This window comes from Squalius cephalus (assembly GCF_949319135.1).
Source record: "Squalius cephalus genome assembly, chromosome: 24".
Classification (NCBI taxonomy): Eukaryota; Metazoa; Chordata; class Actinopteri; order Cypriniformes; family Leuciscidae; genus Squalius; species Squalius cephalus.
Genome location: NC_137145.1, coordinates 28,210,157 through 28,230,887, shown reverse-complemented (window position 1 = coordinate 28,230,887; position 20,731 = coordinate 28,210,157). Strand labels below are relative to the sequence as shown.

The following is a 20,731-nucleotide window of genomic DNA, read 5'->3' as shown; positions in this document are numbered from 1 at the left end:
CGGTGGGTACCGTAATGTCATGTGAGTGTAGCGGTGGCATATTCGATGCTAATTTCACCCTCGCGCTCCGTCATGGCAATATCGCGAGACAACTTTTCACTCGACGAGAAATCTCGTCACACCCCTAATGCAGTGATATGGTCTTCCCATCATGCTACGAGGGCTTCTCACGGAGTTCACAAAACTTTGCAAAGTAACCGTTTCTATGTAAGGAGAGGTTTTTGTTGTACTGTAGAGAGTGTTACTCAAACATTTAATACTGAATGAAAATGAAAGTCTTTTCTTTTTTGAATGGCATCTTGTAATTGACTGTATTTCTTGTTTTTGAAGTTATAATTTTACACATTTCTTTATTCTTTGTGTAAAGAGGTTTGTTTTTCCCTCAATACCAAAGCTCTAGAAGACCAGCAGGTAGATATCTTCACTTCTGACACTCTATATAGTCTTGCATGAACATAAAGGGTACGTGTAGATTTCCCACATGATATCTCACACTCACAGACACCATTTAAAACGCTTCTGTACCCTTTATGTCATGTAGTTTCTGTAGCATTACAAGGTAATCGTGACTCCACTAAATCCCATTACTCTAGTACATGTCCTGTGTTCAAGAACCCTGCCTAGCTGTGGTAACTGCTATGTATCCTAACTGATGCTAACTTCATTTAATCAATTCTGTTCTCATGCTTTTATAAAACTGTGACATTTCAACTGTATTGACTGTGACTGATTTGTGTTGTAAAGACTCTAGAACATTGAGAAGCTTTGACACCGTTAACAAGCTCGTATGAATTCTTCTTCTTCTGGACGCTGTTCAGAGAGACGTCCCTTCCCCACTTTCACTAGCAGCTCTCAGTTGTCCTGTCACACACACCCGTGTGCCATTGTTTGTGTCCCATACTGTTATGTAACTTGGCAGAATGGCACAGTTAGCACATTCGTACCACAAAGAACTATTGTTGGTTTTATCCCAACTATTCGTTCTGATATGTTGGCTCCAGTTGATGGTTGTAATAAGGGTATTTTAACTTTTTACCATGTTGCCAAATCCTAACCCATAGTACCTCAGGCCCGCTGGGTTTTGACTGGAGATCTCTAAGTGTTTGTTCCATGTTTGTTGGGCAGGATGGAGGCCGAGCTTCAAGTACTACAACATGTGGGCGTCTCTTGCTGGGGCAATCCTATGTTGTGTCGTCATGTTTATCATCAACTGGTGGGCGGCCCTCTTGACCAACGTCATTGTCTTATCTCTCTACATCTACGTCAGCTACAAGAAACCAGGTGAACATACTTGAGCACCAGTCTTCAGCACTGTGTTCTTCAGCACAGACGTTTCTAACTAATGCCTCCATGGGGTTGCAGTTCTAATGATGGCGTTCTGGTTTTGGGAATTTGGCTCTTTATGAAATTGTTGCGGTCTTGCATTTTCTGTAAAGCTACTTTGAAACGATGTGTATTGTGAAAAGCGCTGTACAAATAAATGTGGATTGAACTGAATTACAGATGTGAACTGGGGCTCGTCCACTCAAGCTCTGACCTATCATCAGGCCCTGACACACAGTTTACAGCTGTGCGGAGTAGCGGACCACATCAAAACCTACAGGTAATAGAGCCTGTGTGTGTGTGTGTGTGTGTGTGTGTGTGTGTGTGTGTGTTTCATGCTTGTTCTACCTGTAATTGTAATTTAATTGTAATTGTAAAAACTTTATTAATCACTTATTTCTATAGTGTTTCAGATTATTTTCCCCCTTTGCTTTAGTTTCCTACTGAAGGCTTGTTCTGATGATCTTGACTCGTGTATGTGCTGGATTTATTCATTATCACACTGAATGTATTTGAGGCTGTTGGTGCTTTAAGGCTGGAATAAACTACATGACTTTTAAAATCTGCATCATGCACACTAAACCAGTGCTTCTCAAACCTGTCCTGGGACTCCCGCCATCACACTTTTTTAGTGTCTCCCTCATCTAACACACCTGATTCAACTAACCAGCTCATCAGTAGCGATGCAAGGCGAGGGCTGCGTCTGAAAGCTGATAAATGCTGCCTTCGGAAGACTCGTTCAATGTTGGCTTCACCTCTTGTCTTCTGAGATACCTTCATCCATGGGCGTCGGAACCATTGTATATGGGTGGGACAAGACCCACCCACTTTTTAAGACCAATGATATTGGACCCACTCACTTTTATATTCAGCGCATATGTCTGTTCGCTTTTCAGAGCGCCGTCAGTCAAATCTATTCCACTTGAGGAATGCCCTAATGAATTAAACTCCATTTCCGCTGAATCGCTACATTATTTCTCAACGAGCCGCAACTGACGAAAAAACCGCCCGTTGTTCCCTTCCAGTCAAATATTGCGTTGCAAACATCAATAACAGCTTTAAGTTGTCAATGCTGGCAAATGACTATGGTATCAGCAGGTTAATCCACGGATAGCTGTGCATTTAATGCACGACGTGGAGGCGAGTTTAGTTTACTTGTTTAATTAAAAGGCATCAGAATACATCAAATGGCATTAGTAACATTTTTCTGGGGGAGGACCCACCCACTTTTTTTTTGCTTCCGACGCCCATGCCTTCATCTGATCGATTTTTGAAAAGCATAGATGTATCGTTCGCTGCAAATGTTACCTACAAAGTTATTGTCTGATAAGGCAGCGTTTGCGCACGAAGGTTCCTCACAAAACTGATTCCGGACAGACTTCTAGGCAGCGTAACGGTTTAAATATCTACAATAAAATAGAGCGAGCTTTGGTAAAAGCTAAACATATTTAATTACTCGCTAGAAATGACACAAGTGGAAAACATTGGTCAAAAACGTACACTTACACACAAATTGTCGACCAACAGCAAAGTTCAGATGCCATCCTTCTTTTTCTAGCTCAACTGTCACAGAATGGAAAGCACAGGATTGTGGGATATCAAAGGCAGTGAAGGATACATCTATGCTGCTTTCACAAATTGACGCAGCCCTTTTATTGCAATCTCTACTAATGAGGCAACAAGTCGGCTGCCTACCGCAGCCTCGAGTTGTGTGTTCAATGAGGAAGACATGCAACATGTGCAGAGGTGGGGGGTCAGGACAGGTTTAAGAAGCACTGCACTATACGACACACACCACCAGATTTTAGTATCAGATGTTCCGAACACAACAAACTTGTGCTTAATTTCCTAGAGATGCATGATAAATGACAACAAGACAACAAAAATAGTCAATTCAAAAAAATATCAGACGTGTTTAATCTCCGACTAGATGGATTCATAGTGTGATGTCTGTTGATTTTCTGTGAAGTCTGAACTTCGACTGCCCAAAATCTGCAGACTGGCTTTGACTTTCAGCAACTAGTGTTGACTTTTCCAGACTGCAAACCGGGGCAAAAGTTGTGTAGTGTATTCCAGCTTTCAGATGCTTTATCCATGTGCTCAAGCTCTAGAGAAGATGTTCAAGAAGACGTGGAGCATATCATCTGATTTAGTGTACTTTAGTATGTTTATCGTTACTACTTTGTAATGATAATGATTACAAAGTTGACAGCAAAAAAAAAAAGCAAAGAAAAAAGAACTGTTTCTAGAACGGTTCCAAAGGACTTTTGCTGTGTACCACTTACACTTCCATCCAGACGCCAGCCGTGACCCACCAAAGCGTTTTACACATCACTTAACTGGGCTGAATAATAGTTTGATAGTAAGTTTATAATTATGAGTTGATTTTAGTAATCACTCAGATTTAAAGTCACCCTGTAATCAATAATTTTATCCCTTACATCTCATCTTTGATCAACAAAATGACATTTAGGCGTTTTTTTTTTTCCTGCCTTAAAATAGCTTGAATGTAACTCGACACCCTTGCCTAATTTAGTATACTATGAATATGCAAATGAGCCCCGCCTCCACTCACTCACTCAGCTCAGAGATCCACTCATTGACGATCACACGTTGATCTGATTGGCTACAAGGTAGTTTGTGACGTCAGAAACACCAGCGATTTCAAAGCGTGTTTTTGAGACTGTCTTTGGTTCACTGCAGTTTTAAGGAGGAAATACTCAGCAATGGTGTCGACTTATGAATTTACACATGGTTTGTCTTAAAGCATATTAAAAACACCACATAGACATATAAACAACATTAAAACTTGATTTTCACCACAGGGGGACTTTAATAATGATCTATCCCCTAAACCAAGTCGTCATACATTTTTATTTTTTTATGTGGACTCAAAAGAAAAGCCATAAGGTAAATGACAAAACACAGTTAATTGCTGTACATAACAAATTATTAACTTAAAATATTTAGATGAAAATTGTCAGCATCACAGTAGCATGGAGTAAGGATAGTAATAAGTGCCAGAAACAAACCCTCCACATACTGAAATGGAGATTGATTTTCTACGTTTGATATGGTGGATCTATGAAAACAATTGCAAAGTAATCCTGCAACATGCAATGACCAGTGTGACGAAGCTTTAAACCAAGGCAACAATAAATGTTTAAATATTTAATTCGAAGTATATGTTATGGATAATTTATTCTAATGGACCTTTTTTGGTTTTACCTTACCCCTAAACATTGACTATCCCATTAACTATCAAACATGTACTAGCATGTAGTTAAGCAAAGTGCCGTCATAATTCATAAATCTGACTCCAGGCAAAGTCAAGGTTAGAGCTTCAATGGTCGCTTGACTAGTTCAAGCTTGAAAATCTTTGCCATTGATTGTTAAAAAAAAGTATATATTTTATGCAATCAAAATATGTAAAATGATTGATTGACTAAGACATGCATGAAAAATCATAATGGAATTGATTGAGGGAAAAATGGATGTAATAGTGTTTTGTTTCATTATGAGTGCTCTAGATTGACTGATCTTCTGTGTGTGTGTGTGTGTGTGTGTGTGTGTGTGCTCAGACTGAATCACATGTTGAGCTCAGAGGAAGAGTTGCTAGATCCTCCAGGGTCAGAGATTACCGTTTTTCTGACAGTACCTTCAAATCAAACGCTTTACCCTCGGCATAATCCTGTTTTATTCTTAACATTTTTGCTTTGAAGCTCTCTAATCTGAGCTGTGTGTTCTGCACTCGACTGGACCGATGACCCTAGAGGTCATGAGAAGAACGTAATGCACGGCACACTATGTGCTGCTTTTGCTTGACGTCGCAGTTTATGGCGCTTTGTACATTGGCGTTCATTAAAGTGTAATGTTCTGAGGCTCTCGCGGTGTGTGACGTTCAGATGACATGTGCTGTGGTGTGTTTCTTCTAGGCCTCAGTGTCTGGTGATGACTGGAGCTCCAAACTCACGGCCAGCCATTCTTCATCTGGTCCATGCCTTCACCAAGAACGTGGGTCTGATGGTGTGCGGTCATGTGCGCATCGTGAGTACCTTCTGTAACGTCTGATATCTGTCAATACGTGGAGAACATGTGGTGTGTGTAGTAGAATGTTGTGCGATCCGTTTTTGACTGTGCTAATTGGCACATGTTCTTGGAGTAATAAAACTTCCCTGAACTCAGTGGGGACAGTGATTATAGTTGTTGAAAATAAAGCGTCTCCTTTAGGGGTCCGTGTGGACCATGCTAATAGTGCATTGTCTGGAAAAGCTTCCATGAGCTCATTTCACAAAACACGTTCCTGGAATCAAAATCACACCAGGTTGGTTGAAACCAGAAACCAGCGCCTGGTTTCTCCAAGTTTTTTTGTCCATTCTGTCACTGATGGAGTTTGGGTTCTTGTCACTGGCACTCTGGCTCGCTTAGCTGAGGACACTCAATATTCAACAGTATTATTGATATGACTGGACACTGACACTGTTACAACTCAGCTGAGCTGGACGATGACATCACTGTTTTCTGCAGAGCTGTTTTATTCATGAATTGAACTCATTTAATAATTGATGATCTTTACACAGTTATTGAACTGAACAATGACTCTGTTGTCTTTTTAGAGCTCTTTACAGCAGAACTGAACTCTGTGTGCATCACTGATCATTATTTCCCTGTTTCTCACTGTGAAGCTGCTTTGAAACAGTCTGTATTGTAGTGTATAAATAAAGGTGACTTGATGTTCCTGTGGCATCACTTCATCTGGTCTCTTTCCTTTGGTTTCTGTGTTGGTTCACAGAGTTCTCGGCGGCCCAACTTCAAGGAGTTGAACAGTGATATGGTGCGCTACCAGAGGTGGCTCCTCAACAACAACTCCAAGGCATTTTACACACCCGTGGTGGCTGAAGACCTTCGGCAAGGAACACAGTACCTGCTGCAGGTGCGTGTGTGTGTTTTCAATTCTGAGGGGTTTTTATAGTCCTTTTCACAAAAGATTTGTTTAATACTTGTTTTTAGGATCTTGCTCACTGGTTAATTTTTTTTTTTTTTGCTTCTCCTACAAGTTTTGTCCAATGTTTACCAAAGTTGGCTCACATAATGTGCATGTCAATCCTTATAAAGTTACTGCATTTTTAACTTTAGCGTTTTCGTTGGTCAGAAGCTCATTTGCACCAATTGGACTAAAATCCCTTGGCCTTTTTGGTTCCTGCTCAGTTCAGTGTTCACGTGACCCTGTAATCTGCTCACTGCGGACGTCTGTGCTTTAACCTATTTTAAGATATTTACTTCTGCTGTGCGTTTGCGGATTTGACCTACATTATGGGACCAAAACGGGCTTCCCAAAACCTGACTCTCTACATTATTGGACATGCTAACTGTGGCAGTAAATCAAAAACACTGAATAAGCATACCAAATGTTTTAGTAAAAAATGCAAATGAGTTGGGTTATAGAAAATGTCATGAGCTCAGTATTAAAACCATTTTTTGCCTATGGAAAGTCCTAATAAACCAAAGTGTGTGTGTGTGTGTGTGTGTTTACAGGCTGCTGGACTGGGTAGATTGAGGCCCAACACTCTGGTGCTTGGTTTCAAAAACGACTGGCGTATTGGAGATATAAAGGATGTTGAGACCTACATAAACCTAATACAGTGGGTTTAATCTTCTGTTTCAAATCAATCCACTATTAATAATTATCCTCTTGAATTAGTGTGTCATCAGTTTTTACTATGCTAGTACAGTGATATGAGTGGTTTGTTTTCCTGAAATCTGGTTACGTCCCAGAGTCATCCGTGTATTTTTTTTTTGCTGTATGAGTTTTTGTTTTTGCTGCAGTAGAGCGAGAAATAGATGCAAAAATGTGCAAAACAGCCTGTGACCGGGGCAGCAGTGGCGTCAAAGACACTCGCGCTCAGAAATGCTTGTACATTATCTATAGTGCTTAATTTGTAAATTAATAATTGCAAATTATTAAAAGGCGCCGTGACCGACACTGACCAAACAGCTTAGGTTTTCCCAGAACACACACAATGACGTCACTGAACTGTCAGAGCACCCTTCACAAGTTTCTGCTCAGCTTTAACTGAAGCCTAGTGTATTATCCTGTCATGTGTGTAGCTACACTGAGGCCAAGAATCATTCAGTTGATCAGTGATATTCTCTCACCAACGACGTTGTTGCCATTTCCATTACATGGATTTCTGATTCTGACTGATCAAACTCCCGTTGCTCGTTTCTCCTGCTATCCTGATTAGTATTAGCAGTTCTATCGGGATCTCTTTTGATCAGAAACACCATCAGCTTTAATCATGGATATGGAAAAGGAATATATGCTTGACTGTCTTTCTGACATTTGGTGATATTAACTTATTTTTATCAGAATAGTTCATCAGGGATATACACTCTCTTGAACTTAAGAAAGCTGATCAAAAATATATATGCTGAGGGCCAATAGCAAAACATAACCTCCAAAATAAATACATTTGCATTAACCCGCGCTTGCTCGGTCTCTCACACGCACGCACTGTCACCATGTAATGCACTTGTTTATGCCGGATCATTTAAAAACAAATGTCGGAACGCAAGAATCCAAAATTTTCCGTAACAAGATCCAGCTCAGATTAAGCACTGGTATCTACACATAGTAGTTCCTTCAGGCGGACCACTCCAGTGAGGAGCTGTTGCAAACCTCACAGCACAATGTTTGAACATTTATATATGTTTTCTGACATTGTTTTTCATAAATGTGCCTTGTCCTTTTCAGGTGCACTTATGTCTGTCTAGTGCATATACAGCTGATGAACCTCTGGTAGAGGTTTATGAGCAAATGCAGCTTTGAAGTAGATGGTTTGGGTCTTCCACCTGAGAGACATTAACTCTTGTTTATTTGTGTGTGTGTGTTTGTGTGTGTAGCGATGCGTTTGATTTTCAGTATGGCGTCGTCATTCTCAGACTGCGAGAGGGACTCGATATTTCTCACATTCAAGGCCAAGGTACAGTGCTGTACAGTTATTACTACATTAACCAGTCATTTCTTAAAATAAGCATATTTTGACAAATGCTGTTGAGTTATTGTCTGTTAGCTTCAGGAGAGTGTGCAATCAGCGGGTCACTAGCTATGAACTACACAAGTATGATATTGATATTGATTCTGTTCCTATGAGAGGGAATGTAAAGGAAAGTATTTGAACTCTTTAAAGTCTTTGAGACAGCATGATGTTCACAGCTGAACATGCGTGATTATAGACATTCAGTGTTTGTGCGGATGAAATTGTCCATGTAATGAGGTCATTTTCTGTTAACTTGCCATTCACGCTAAATTTGAATTTGCCTTGAGCTCAAAGCTGACCTTTGCATTGTCTCTAAAGATGATTCTTCAGGTTTGAAGGACGTGGTGGTTTCGGTTGACATGAGTAAAGACTCGGATGGAGACTCGTCCAAACCCTCCTCCAAGGCCACCAGTGTCCAGAACAGCCCAGCCGTCCAGAAAGGTTAGCAGCACCTTCTCTTCTCTCGGTGTTCATGGATAAGCTCTGGTTTTGAAGTTGCACTTCGCACTTGTTCTTCACAGAGTTATATGTATCCTTTAAATAATCTTCTGCTCTGGGAGAAAATGCTGAAAGCGAAATCTCAGATGAGAATATTTCCCAGGAGTTTAGTAAAATGTTCCTCTTCGGCAGTAGTTGCTCAGAGCAGAATGTATGTTGACCTTCTGATCCTTCATGTCCCTTTGGGGCCGGTTCTCATCAAAAGCATTTCACTTCCTAACTCATCCACACTCCATGTGTTTTCTGAAATGTCTGCCCAATACAACACAACAAACAACAAAGCGTGTTCTCAGATGTGTGTGAGCTGGGAACAGTGCGAGTGTTTACACGGCTTGTCATGTTTGTAGTTAGTCTATGATAAATGACTTGGAGGGCTGAAGTTTGGGCCCTCTCAGCACCATCTGACATCGCCGGGCTCTCTGAAGGCTGAGAAAATACTCATAAAAAACAAATATAGCTGCAAGCGGCGATCAGCAGGGGTCAAGCAGATGAGGAAACTGGAGATCTGAGCAGAACTCTGTAGACGGACCGCTTCATTGATCAGATGCGTTGAGGATTTTAGTGAAGCAGAATCGGCTGAAATTTGGCCTGTCACCAATTGTCCTAAATGTGCATTCACAAAAGTGTTCAGGTCTTCCCCACACCTGAAGTGGTCATTGGCTTGTATTTGCCAAATTTCTAGGACAACACTGACAACATTAATTGGTTTCTAAATGCACATTTGATTTGGGTGAATTAGGATTAACAGCCCTTATGCACTGTTGATACCCCAGATGATGTTTCCGGGTAAAAAAAAGAAAAAGGCATGATACTTGTGAAGTAAATGCATACAATACACAAACAACCTGCCCCCAAAACCCACAAAATCACACACGAAAATGAATGGGCGAGACAAGTTGCTCTGTCTTGCATAATTTGTCAAAAACAAAAAACAAAAACACTTCAGCTACAATGCAGAACACACAGAAATGAAGTGACACCATTACATATCCGTAGATGGAGAACAAATGCAAACACACACATTGAAACGCATGTAACACACACAACCTCATGTTCAGGTTTGACTGTAATATGGCAAAAAATGATAATACAAAAGAATGCTAAACTTTGACCAAAGGTCATTTTATTCTCATAATACATATTTTATTTCTTAACAAATCGAAATGGAAAAACATGTGGAAAGATGTACACCTATGTGAATGATCCTCTGCTGCCACCTGATGGCTATAGGGGAAGTTACATGTTATTTTAATTTAAGTGTTTGTTTTCCAGTTGATGGCAGCAATCTTCTGTTCTTAAACTTGGATTTTATATAAACGTTGCTCTCTTTCTTTCTTTCTCTCTCTCTCTCTCTCTCCCCCCCTCCCTCCCTCTAAAAAAATGGCACACATTGTCACATCACATTGCACTGTCTGGGTTCTGGGGTGAGTGCACACCCTAAACGAACAGCACATGAGGGCTAGATTTGGCTTCTCAGAGCGCCCTCTATAGGGCCCTATGAAATCGGTTATATTTTTTATTTTGTACTCCTCCCCTAAGTCCACACTGTGGTGGCGTAATGCCATGTAGACTTCTGGGTGATGGTCCACTGTGAAGCTCACACCAGCGTGGTCATAATTCACAGAATCATCATTGAGCTGCTCACGATCTGCATGACCAGCTCATGTGGATGAGTGTGTGCCGTCATCAGTGTGTGTTGATGATGAAGAGGATGCAGCTCTTGAGGTTTCCCCAGCCTCATAATAAACTGCAGCAGAACAAATGTCTCTGTTTGACTGACGCACGGTTCCCATCGCAGCATTAGCAGACTTTAACCCTCTCATGTTTTTCTCCAGATGAGGATGATGACGGCAAAGCTCACACTCGGCCGCTGTTGAAGAAAGGCACGTTCCTCTCATTCTCACTCTCCGCTCATTCTGTCTCACACCTGCATGCACCTTTTCTCTGCAACATTTTAGGAAATGCCGCTTTGAGTGTATTCTGCTGGTGTGACCTCTGACCTGATCTAGATGTGTTAGTGTGTTTCAGCTCCAATGATGTCACTTCCTGTCACGTTCTAATTCTCTGTGTCTTCCTGCAGGGTTGCTTGTCTTTCCCACTGAAGAGTCTGCTTCAGTCTCTTTCCTTTCTTCTGTCTGCTTATGGATGATTGTTATTATTTGTGTGTGTCCTGATCTGGAGTGTGATGGTGTGTGTTTGTGACTCCAGATAAGCGGAGCCCGACGCTTCCTCTGAACGTAGCGGACCAGCGGCTGTTGGACGCCAGTCAGCAGTTCCAGCAGAAGCAGGGCAAGGGGACGGTCGACGTGTGGTGGCTCTTTGATGATGGGGGTGAGTGTAAAACATTTGCAAACTTACAATTGCCCGTTCGCAAAGACCCGCCCCCTTTGGTTACTGTTGCTATGTCCGACAAGCCACGCCTCTCTCCACCATGTTCTCACGCAGTGAACAATACATCACGGAGCAGAGAGGACACCGACAACACACTGACACACAGGACAGACCAGGGTGCTTTTGATATGAAACAAAGTCTCAACTTTCAAACTTGGTCATTTTTTAAAGAAATTTAAACACATGCTGTTTTGTGGCTCTTTAATGTGTCGTGACAGATCGCTCAGTTAAAGCCGCTCGTGAACCGATCATCTCGTCCTTCTAGTTCATTTATAGCATCAAATAAATATGAATGAACATCAGAAGGAATGTTTCAAACGTGGAAAGACGACAGTACACCGTTTATCAAGTTCAAATCCACCGGCGATAATCTACTAACTCTCCTGACTGCTCTGTCAACAAAAATGGTGGATTCTGCGGATGGCAGATTATGATTGGTCAGATCGGCTGTCAATCAAACTCTCTGCGAAGGATGAATTGCGATGCATCGTGAAATCTGACGTTTTGGTCACAATTCGACTGGGTTTATATGGGAATGATTCATTAAATTCAAAATATGTTGGGAAAACAAATGGAACAAGAAGATGAAATGCAGCATGGATAAAGTATCATTATGTCGTGTGTAGTCTGAGACTCAGAGGTATACCGTGACCGCACAGAGTCGTTTACCTGGATCATAAACCGCTGTCGGCAAAGGCAAAGTTTACTCTTTTTGTTAGCGAAAGTTAATGTTCTCGCGGAGTAAACCTGGGAAAGCTGCTTAGCCTTCTGTCTGGAATATCTCCAGCGCTGCCAGGGGGAATAAGAGAGATCAAGAGAGGAAATAGTATAGCAGATCTTCACTTGTCCTGCCAAGATTTTTACTGGCTCAACCACAAAAAAAAGAAAGAAAAATAGTTACTGTTTTTGACTCTGCAAGTCTGTTCCTAATGTCATGGAAACAGCAATTGCATATTACAGACTTGTAATTAAAAGCTGCCGTTATGTTGAAATAATAAAATCCCCTGGTAATGAGTACAGCAAAGAGACATTAGTTTAAAGCAATACTGTTCACAACAAGGTAAGAGAAACCTAAAAACATGACCAAAATTCATATGAGACAAGTTTCATGTTAATGATCAGGGTTTGAAATGAACTTTTTCACTCACCGGCCAATTTGGCTTCTACATTAAGATACTAGCCATTCAGAACTACAACTAGCCAAAAAAAAAAAAAAGGGGAAGAAAATAAATAAATAAACCACTACGTCCCAGCTTTAATATAATATAATATAATATAATATAATATAATATAATATAATCTGTTATGAAGTTAATCTGGTTTATTTCTTTTTTCATATATATATATATATATATATATACCATTTTTTTTAATGCGTTTTAAGTGGACAGATCAATATAGTACAAAGAACATAAAAAAATGTACAATGTTGGAAAATAACTCTCTTTTCTGTTACACAAATGCTTTTTAATCTTCGCTATTGCTTCAATGCAAATGAACAAGCGTGCCGTTATTTGTTGCGTAATGACGTATATGTTCAAGTAAGCCAGATATGAGCAGATTCTGCGCAATGCACTGTATTTAATATATCATGATGACTCACGAGTGTTTGCGCCAAACCTGTGCAGATTTGGCTTACGCGAACTTCCCCAGCAGAGTGAGTGAACATAAGTAAAACGGCAAATCAGCTAGTGATTTGACAATGTTGATTTGCTCGAGTTGCCTTGATCTGCCACAGTTGATTTGTACGTGCATTTGGCGTGTTGGCGTGTTAAAGCTGCTCTAAGCGATGTTGGGTGACGTCACTTCTTGACGTTGGAAGTATTGTCAAACAAAACGGAGGCTAGCTCGACCCTCCCTCCTCCTCATCCCGTCCCCTCCCCCTCCCTCCCGTGCTTCCTGAAACAGGCTTTTCCGATGTGAATTCGTGACTTTGCACGCTTCTTCTCCTTTTCCTATTCTTTGCTTTTGTTCATCGGAACGCCATCTCTTTGGTCATGTGTCGGCCATATCAAAATTCAAGAGAATATAATTCTAACATTAGTTGTTTTCATTGTCGAGGACGTCTCTCCTCTAGCTAACTTCCCTCTTCATGCTTCTCTCTCTTCCACTTCCCACCAGTGTTGCCAGATTGGGACGGTGATTTCCAGCCCAAAACCCGCCCACTACAAGAAAAAACGCCCAAAATTTTACTGCCAAAATAATGTGATATAATTTCATTACCATGTTATTCAAGGTTGATAAGCACAATTTGTATCTCCTTAAAACAAAAGAACTATGATAAAATACAATAAAAAAATAAATAAATGTTCCAGGAAAACAGATCAAAACAGGGCAATAATTAAGGAGAATTAGCCAATATGACTAAAATGTCCAGGTGGATGTCGTCGGTGATGTCAACACTAACGCCAGCTGACTCTGCATGGGAGTGTGTGTACAGTAATGTCATGATGACTGATTTTATGGACTACATGCACACTTTAGTTTAGTTTTTTAACCATTAGACCAGTGGTTCCCAATCCTGGTCCTGGGCACCCACAGCTCTGCACAGTTTGTATGTCTCCCTCATTTAACACACCTGATTCAGATCATCATCTCGTTAGGAAAGAGCTCTATGTACTGAACTGGGTGTGTCAGATAAAGGGAGACATATAAAATGTGCAGAGCTGTGGGTCCCCAGGACCAGGATTGGGAACCACTGCATTAGACTTTAAAATGTAGATGTTTGAAAACCGCCGAACTGACCCCAAACCAGCCCAAATTTTGTCCAAGTCTTGTCAGATTGGGAACCCCCCCCAATCTGGCAACACTGCTCCCCACACCCCCCTTCATGTGCACGTGCACTAACCCCCCACCCCCACCCCCAAATCATTCTTGTCTGTTATTGGCTGGAACACTGTTTGTTATGTTTCATGGTCCAGGCTGGGCTAGTTTGATTTTGTTGCTGTTTGTGGAGCCTGTGGTTACTACACGCATTGTGTTTTTACAGTGTGTTCAGGGGACAGGCAGCTAGCGGATAGTGAGGAGATGTTTGCTGTGTGTGACAAAAAATGTTTCGGCCTAAAAAATGCGTGACGTCGCTTAGAGCACCTTTAAGTGACAGGCAGCTCTCTCTGTGTGTGCAGAAAACCTGTCAGACAGCGTACGAGTACTTGAGTTCATTCAGTCATGTGATCATTCAAACTGACAAGACTTGATGAAGAACCTTTGTGCTGACCAGTGACATTCCAGCATCTGTGCCGAGCGTTGTTTAGAGAAATCCTGTATTTTGAGTGCTTCCAGCTCTTCAACTCCAGACATCGGCTAAAAGAGTTTTTGCTTCATTGCTTCAGTCGTGTAGTCTACAGATGACACGAGTCTGGATGAGGAGCTGCTCCGATGGGAAGGGCGAGACAGGGCTTCCTGTTTTACAAGGCAAATCTGTATGACACATACTGTATTATCACATCTTGTGTATCCTATTTAACCATTGAGAGCCACTTTAGTACTGTAAAGGTCATGTGTTGTTGCTTTAACACTCGCATTCATTGCACAGACGCATACTTGACAGCAGTAAAGTGGCTCTGCAGCATTTCATGACACACACACACACACACACACACACACACAGATCTGAACTCGTCTATGAACCTATACGAACCTGTCAGTGTTTAAGGCAGCAGTAAAAGTGTTTCCTTCAGGATCAGCACATCTAAACTTAGCAACAAAAGAAACCCTTTATAGACGAAGGACCCTTTTAAGGAAACTGTATTTTAAAGATAATTTTGTAAAATCCTAATTGTTTTTATGTATCTATTGGAAAGTGTTTAAACCATGTTTTTCATGCTTGATCAATGAACCGTAAACCGTATTTGCAGATGCACCTGTGAATCAGTCCTTCAGAAACGAATCGTCTCCCGCCTGTAAACTGTCACAGTACAGAGAGCTTTCTACTGACTGAAGTCACATGATCAGCGGTGTGAACCTGCTGTAGTCAGGAGGCGTGAGCACTGCAGACGTGGACCGAGTGCTAAACTGCAGTGGAAGACGTGTACTTCCAGACCTCACAGAGACTCTCTCGACTGCTGGAAACCCCACAGACTGACTGATACTTCTCATATACATTATTACATTTCTGTCAAGTTTATCGTTGTGTATTAACAGATTTAACAACATTTACATGCTATGATGTTATGTGTTATTTGCACTAATGCATCTGTAGTACTTCCTCTCCTGCTAGATCATGTGCAGTGTGTAATGTGGTGTCCTCATCTGTGTCAGGTCTGACTCTGCTGATCCCCTATCTCATCGCCAATAAGAAGAAGTGGAAGGACTGTAAGATCCGCGTGTTCATCGGTGGAAAGATCAACAGGATCGACCACGACCGCAGAGCGTGCGTAATATTACATGTAGTGTCATTACAGCATTATTTATATTAGAATCATAACTGAGAAGAATATGCTTTTCTTTCTTTTTTCTATAGAAGAACACGTCAACATGCATGACACATGAACTATAAGAATATGCTTTTCTTTGATATTTGACTTCATCTCTCAGATGTCAGGTCTAGTCCTGTAGAGTTGAGATCACACAGACGAGTGAAAGCTGGACCATGAATCATATTAGTATGCGGTTTCTTTTTACATAAAGCGCTCTCTGTGTGTGTGTGTGTGTGTGCGAGGCAAATGTTTCCCATTGTCCTCTGCAGCTGCTGCCAGTGCCTTTTGTTAGCTATAATTAGCCGTGTTCCAGCGGTAAGGTCTTCATAGAAACTGTGAGAGGTCTTTCACATGTTCAACTGCACATGTGTGGCTTCATTTCCATGGATGTGTTGAATCTGACACACTGCAGTCTTCATCACCAGTAAAAGCAGAACGGTGCATGTAACCTTTCAGGAGCATTTGAAGAACTGTCTGAGCTGCAAGGAAGCTGTGGCAATATTGTGTGCATTATTTATGATTGCCTGATGAATATGTGATGAGACTTTGTTGCTCTTTCCTTAGCATGGCCACATTGCTCAGCAAGTTCAGGATCGATTTCTCTGACATCACTGTCCTGGGCGACATCAACACAAAGCCCAAGTCAGAGGGGTAAGATCTTCACATCGCATTACATGAGCTCTACTGGAGTATTCCTCACAACTGCTTCACTGTTAATCCTTTTCTTTTGTGTGTGTGTGTGTGTTAAATGTGTAATTGCGACTGCATTTGCGTGCTGGTTTTGTATATGGGTCTTGTTGATATTTTAGCAGCTAAAAGCAAGAAAAAATCTATTCAGCAATGCATTGATTTTTTTTATTTTGAATCAATCCATGAAAAATCTGAATATACTCTGTTTACACCACCTACAGTTAAAATTAAACTATGGCCAATCACACTCAATAAAACCCTCGAGCAAGTATCAAACTTCCATAAACTTCAGAAGGCATGGTGCAACTGATGCATGAACCAGTGTATGCTGAGCCAGACCTGTCTGTCACGGATCATAGTTTAAAAAAACAAACAATGACATGACGTGCCTCAAGATTCCCATCATCCCAGTTATCTCATTCCTGAGAACATTTCCGAGCTTTCACAATGCAAACCGTGTGTGTGCACATAACTATAGAACCAATTCTTAATGCGCATGTGAACGCCATCAGCGTTTCTCAGGTTCTTGTTTAAAGTCTGTGTAGAGAGAATGGTGTCGTCTTAGCGGCCCCTAATTTAATAACAAATGATCGTTGCGACGGAAGCGAATCAATCAAAACTAACTTTAGCTGGAAAATAACTTTATTAAAGAACCGCTATAAAGCCAAAACAATCTTACCTTAAATTATACGCTTATCTCTGTAAAGCTGCTTTGAAACAATCTACATTGTTAAAAGCGCTATATAAATGAAGATGACTTGACTTGACTTGACGTGTTTGCCTCTCAGTCTGACAGAGTTTGCGGAGATGATCGAGCCGTATAAACTGAGAGAAGATGACATGGAGCAGGACGCCGCTGAGAAGATGAAGAGCGAAGAACCCTGGAGAATCACAGACAACGAGCTGGAGCTCTACAAAGCCAAGGTTTCAACACACATTTAACCACAACAAACTAGATAACCCCTCAAAGCTGAGAGCGTGAGAAATGTAGTGACACCCACAGCACAGCATGCGAATTTAGTTGTAAGCAAAAAACCACATCACCTGGGGTCTCATTTATAAACGTGGCATACGCACAAAACGGGGCCGAAAATGTGCGTACGCCACTTCCGACGCATAAGTTGTGATTTATAAAAACAAACTTGATGGGAAAATGTGCGCACCTGCACGTAAACTCTGACCCATGCGTACGAACGTTTTGGAGATGGAGCAGTTTGGCGACACCGATGGTGAGCTGGAGTTAAGTGGCTTTTAGGTCACTTTTAGACAGAAAATATAAAGAAAATTAAACACATACTGAAAGATAATACAAATATAATTTCACTCACCAAGCCACTTTCCATCCCTTCTTAAATGTCCGCGCCAGCGAGCGCGTTGGGCCGTTTAGTGAAACTGATGCAAATAACAGTTTAAATAAATCAAATAATGATTTAAACTATGTTTTACTTCTGATATAAACATTTAGATTAAATATGCCGTTCAAATTATGGAGTTAAACACTTAAACATGAAATAATTACTGAGAAGTTACAACATTTTTTTTATATTCAAATTCAATCAATAGAAATATTTGTTGTGGATGCAGTGTTTTTGAACACTTTTCCTCTGGCATGCTGTGTTTTAATGTTTTAACCACAGAGATAATTGCTTATCATGATAATACCAGATTGTCTGAGAAAATAATTTCGTGCAAATAATGCCCAAGGCCTATCTGTTTCCATTAAAAATATAAATCAATTAAAAATACAATTCGGCCCGTGGAAAAGATTGAGAAAAACTTTCTCTGAAATGTATTTTACACTATTTGATTTATGTATTCAAAAACAAGGCAAGGATAGACAACTACTTGATTTTTATTAATGTAATGTGTCTTGTACCGTTAAACGTTATCACGTGGATGAATAAACATATGCAAATGATATGCAGATGAGGATCTGCATAGTAAAACTAGGCTCCATATATGGTTATTTCGGGGGGGAGACGCATATGCGCACAATCTTCCACTGACTGGGATTTATAAAGTGAATTCTGCGCAGGTTCTGGCGTACGCACGGTTTTATAAGCGTACGCCATTTTTGGCTTTTGGGCGCACGTACACTTTTAGTAAGGTTCCTATGCACAGTTTTATAGATGAGACCCCTGGTCCTTGCCACACATTTGTTAGGGAATTGTTCTGTGTGTCATGCTTGTGACACCTTTAAATGTTAGTGTTGATGTTGTTTTTTCTTCTTTTTTTAATTAAAACATGCCGTGAAAAGTCAAGGAACACCATGTGAGGCACTTGTTGTTAGGAAATGCTACTCTTGGATCATTTTTGCTGAAACAGACTCGTGATCACTCACCAGAACAGGTCATGAAGACATTAGAGGAGTGAGATTTGAACAACGGTCACTAATGTAAACCCTTTGAAATGAATGTTAAATCTTAACCAGGGTCGGGTTGCACCAGCTGTTTCGGAAGTTCTTACTTAAATTGGAACGTAAAGTCTATTAGTGAAATCATTTAAACTATTTGCAAATAATATTTTATTTTTATGTATGCGTACATTCTCTCTACATGAATCTAGGAAATATAGCATATTTTCAATTCAAAAAGGCAAAATGTTATTAATAAAACAAAAAGTTGAGTAATTTGCGTCACCGGATACTGTCGTTAGTTGGACATTTCTATTGTAAAACAGTCAAATATTAAATGTTTATCTGCTTACATTTTACCTTCATTTTACATTTTACTTCTTCAATCACTGTGACATTGATGAGCTAGACCGCTGAACTTTAGTCATCCTGAGAACAAACAGAGCGCTGCGTAATGGAGCGCATCAGAGCAGCGTCAAGAATATCAAATATATTGCAGTGAATCTCTTATTTGCATCTTAAGTTTATTGCCAATAATGACAGCTAGGTTTGCGAAAGTATAGAACTCTGTGAACTCGCGCAAAACACATCTTCAGCACAGCGGCTCATTTAAACGCCTCTGATTGGCCGATGCGTTCAACAGACATGTCTGTGATTGGCTACAATGCTCAACGCTGCAAAAGCACATCCTAAGTACCTTTAATGCAAAGGGAAAAATATAAATAAAACTGTAATATGCACTTTTCATAATTAGGCAATCACAGCTGCTGTAATCTTATTCACATTTGTTTTTCTGATTAATAGTTTTGCTCTATGAGAAAGACAAGGTAAAAAATATTCGGGCTTAACTAAAAACATTCGGGCCTTCAGCCCAGCCCTAGCGCCGCCCCTGGTGAGTTCTCTGGAAAGTTTCAAGTTTCATTTATTTATAAAGCACATTTAAAACAACCTTGGTTGACCAAAGTGCTGTTCAAAATTGCCTAAGCCTAACACCAAAATTAAAATAAACATTCACAAGACGTTAAAAGCACAAGAGTCAAATGGGTTTTCAAAAGACTTTTAAACTCCGACACTGTGATCGCTGTTCTAGAATAACATGACGTTTACTCAGACTTCAAATAAGTGAGCAGAAGTTGTTGAAATGCTGTGAATTTCAGTTTATGCTTCATTCTAACTTCTTTTGACTCACGTAACTAACAGTAGAAATAAGTTTCCATTTAAATACGATACTTAATCATGAATAACATAAGCGTTTTTATATGTAAATGACATTCAGAAACTGTGTTTGAAACAAATAAGGATAAAGAAATAAGTACTGATTAAAAAAAAAACTGCTGCTGATACATTTTTTGATTATGACTGATTTTATTTGACATGCACAATGGGACAGATACACACACTGCTGATCTACTCCCATAATCAGGTGTAAAGTCCAGGTTCAGGAAGTAAAAGTCCTCCTCAGTCCTATCTTGTTCCAATCACCTGGATTTGCTAATGAGCAGTTCTTCAGCCAGGAGAGAGCCAGCTGATTTATTAGTTCATGGGTGGAATAAACATATGGCAGGACTTCTACTTTCTGACCCCTGGACTTTACACCTCTGCCCATAACGTTGTCTCTCTTAAAATATAAGTGAGTGTAAATGTCATCATCATCATATGTGTCTGAAGGATTGAAGTCTGTTGGGTAAAATAAGAGCTTATTGGTGCAGTTCAGCCAGTCTGCTGTTTCAGTCCAACCGTTACTCCTGATCGGAGGCTTCCCTAAATATTTAGTTTATACATAGAGTTGCGCTTCATCTAAGTCTAATGGTGCAATTCAAAGATATTTAGTAGTGTGTAAGTTGTAACTTGCAGCTCAGCCTAGTTTGACGTTAATGAGCACTAAGTTACTGGTGCAACCGGCCCCTGAATCCTATATAAATGAAGAAACCAAAGACCCCACTTTTTTGTGATGAGTATTGAGATGTTTTAGAAAAGAGGACCTGAAATCGAGCCCTGTGGTTCGCCACAAGTGATGG

The 20,731-nt window shown here is 40.5% G+C and overlaps 1 protein-coding gene across 2 annotated transcripts in view; it reads left to right on the top strand.

Moving 5' to 3' along the window:
- slc12a2 (solute carrier family 12 member 2) overlaps positions 1–20,731 on the top strand; it is a 64,163-nt gene that overhangs the window by 39,771 nt on the left and 3,661 nt on the right. The window contains exons 14-25 of one of the 2 annotated variants that reach the window (XM_079860864.1): positions 1,126–1,281; positions 1,504–1,603; positions 5,259–5,370; positions 6,116–6,256; positions 6,859–6,965; positions 8,227–8,306; positions 8,682–8,804; positions 10,697–10,744; positions 11,070–11,192; positions 15,513–15,624; positions 16,235–16,321; positions 17,149–17,284. In XM_079860864.1, the coding sequence (XP_079716990.1) occupies positions 1,126–1,281; positions 1,504–1,603; positions 5,259–5,370; positions 6,116–6,256; positions 6,859–6,965; positions 8,227–8,306; positions 8,682–8,804; positions 10,697–10,744; positions 11,070–11,192; positions 15,513–15,624; positions 16,235–16,321; positions 17,149–17,284 (1,325 nt within the window). The remainder of the gene's footprint in view (positions 1–1,125; positions 1,282–1,503; positions 1,604–5,258; positions 5,371–6,115; positions 6,257–6,858; positions 6,966–8,226; positions 8,307–8,681; positions 8,805–10,696; positions 10,745–11,069; positions 11,193–15,512; positions 15,625–16,234; positions 16,322–17,148; positions 17,285–20,731) is intronic. The other variant, XM_079860865.1, reaches the window with a different exon arrangement.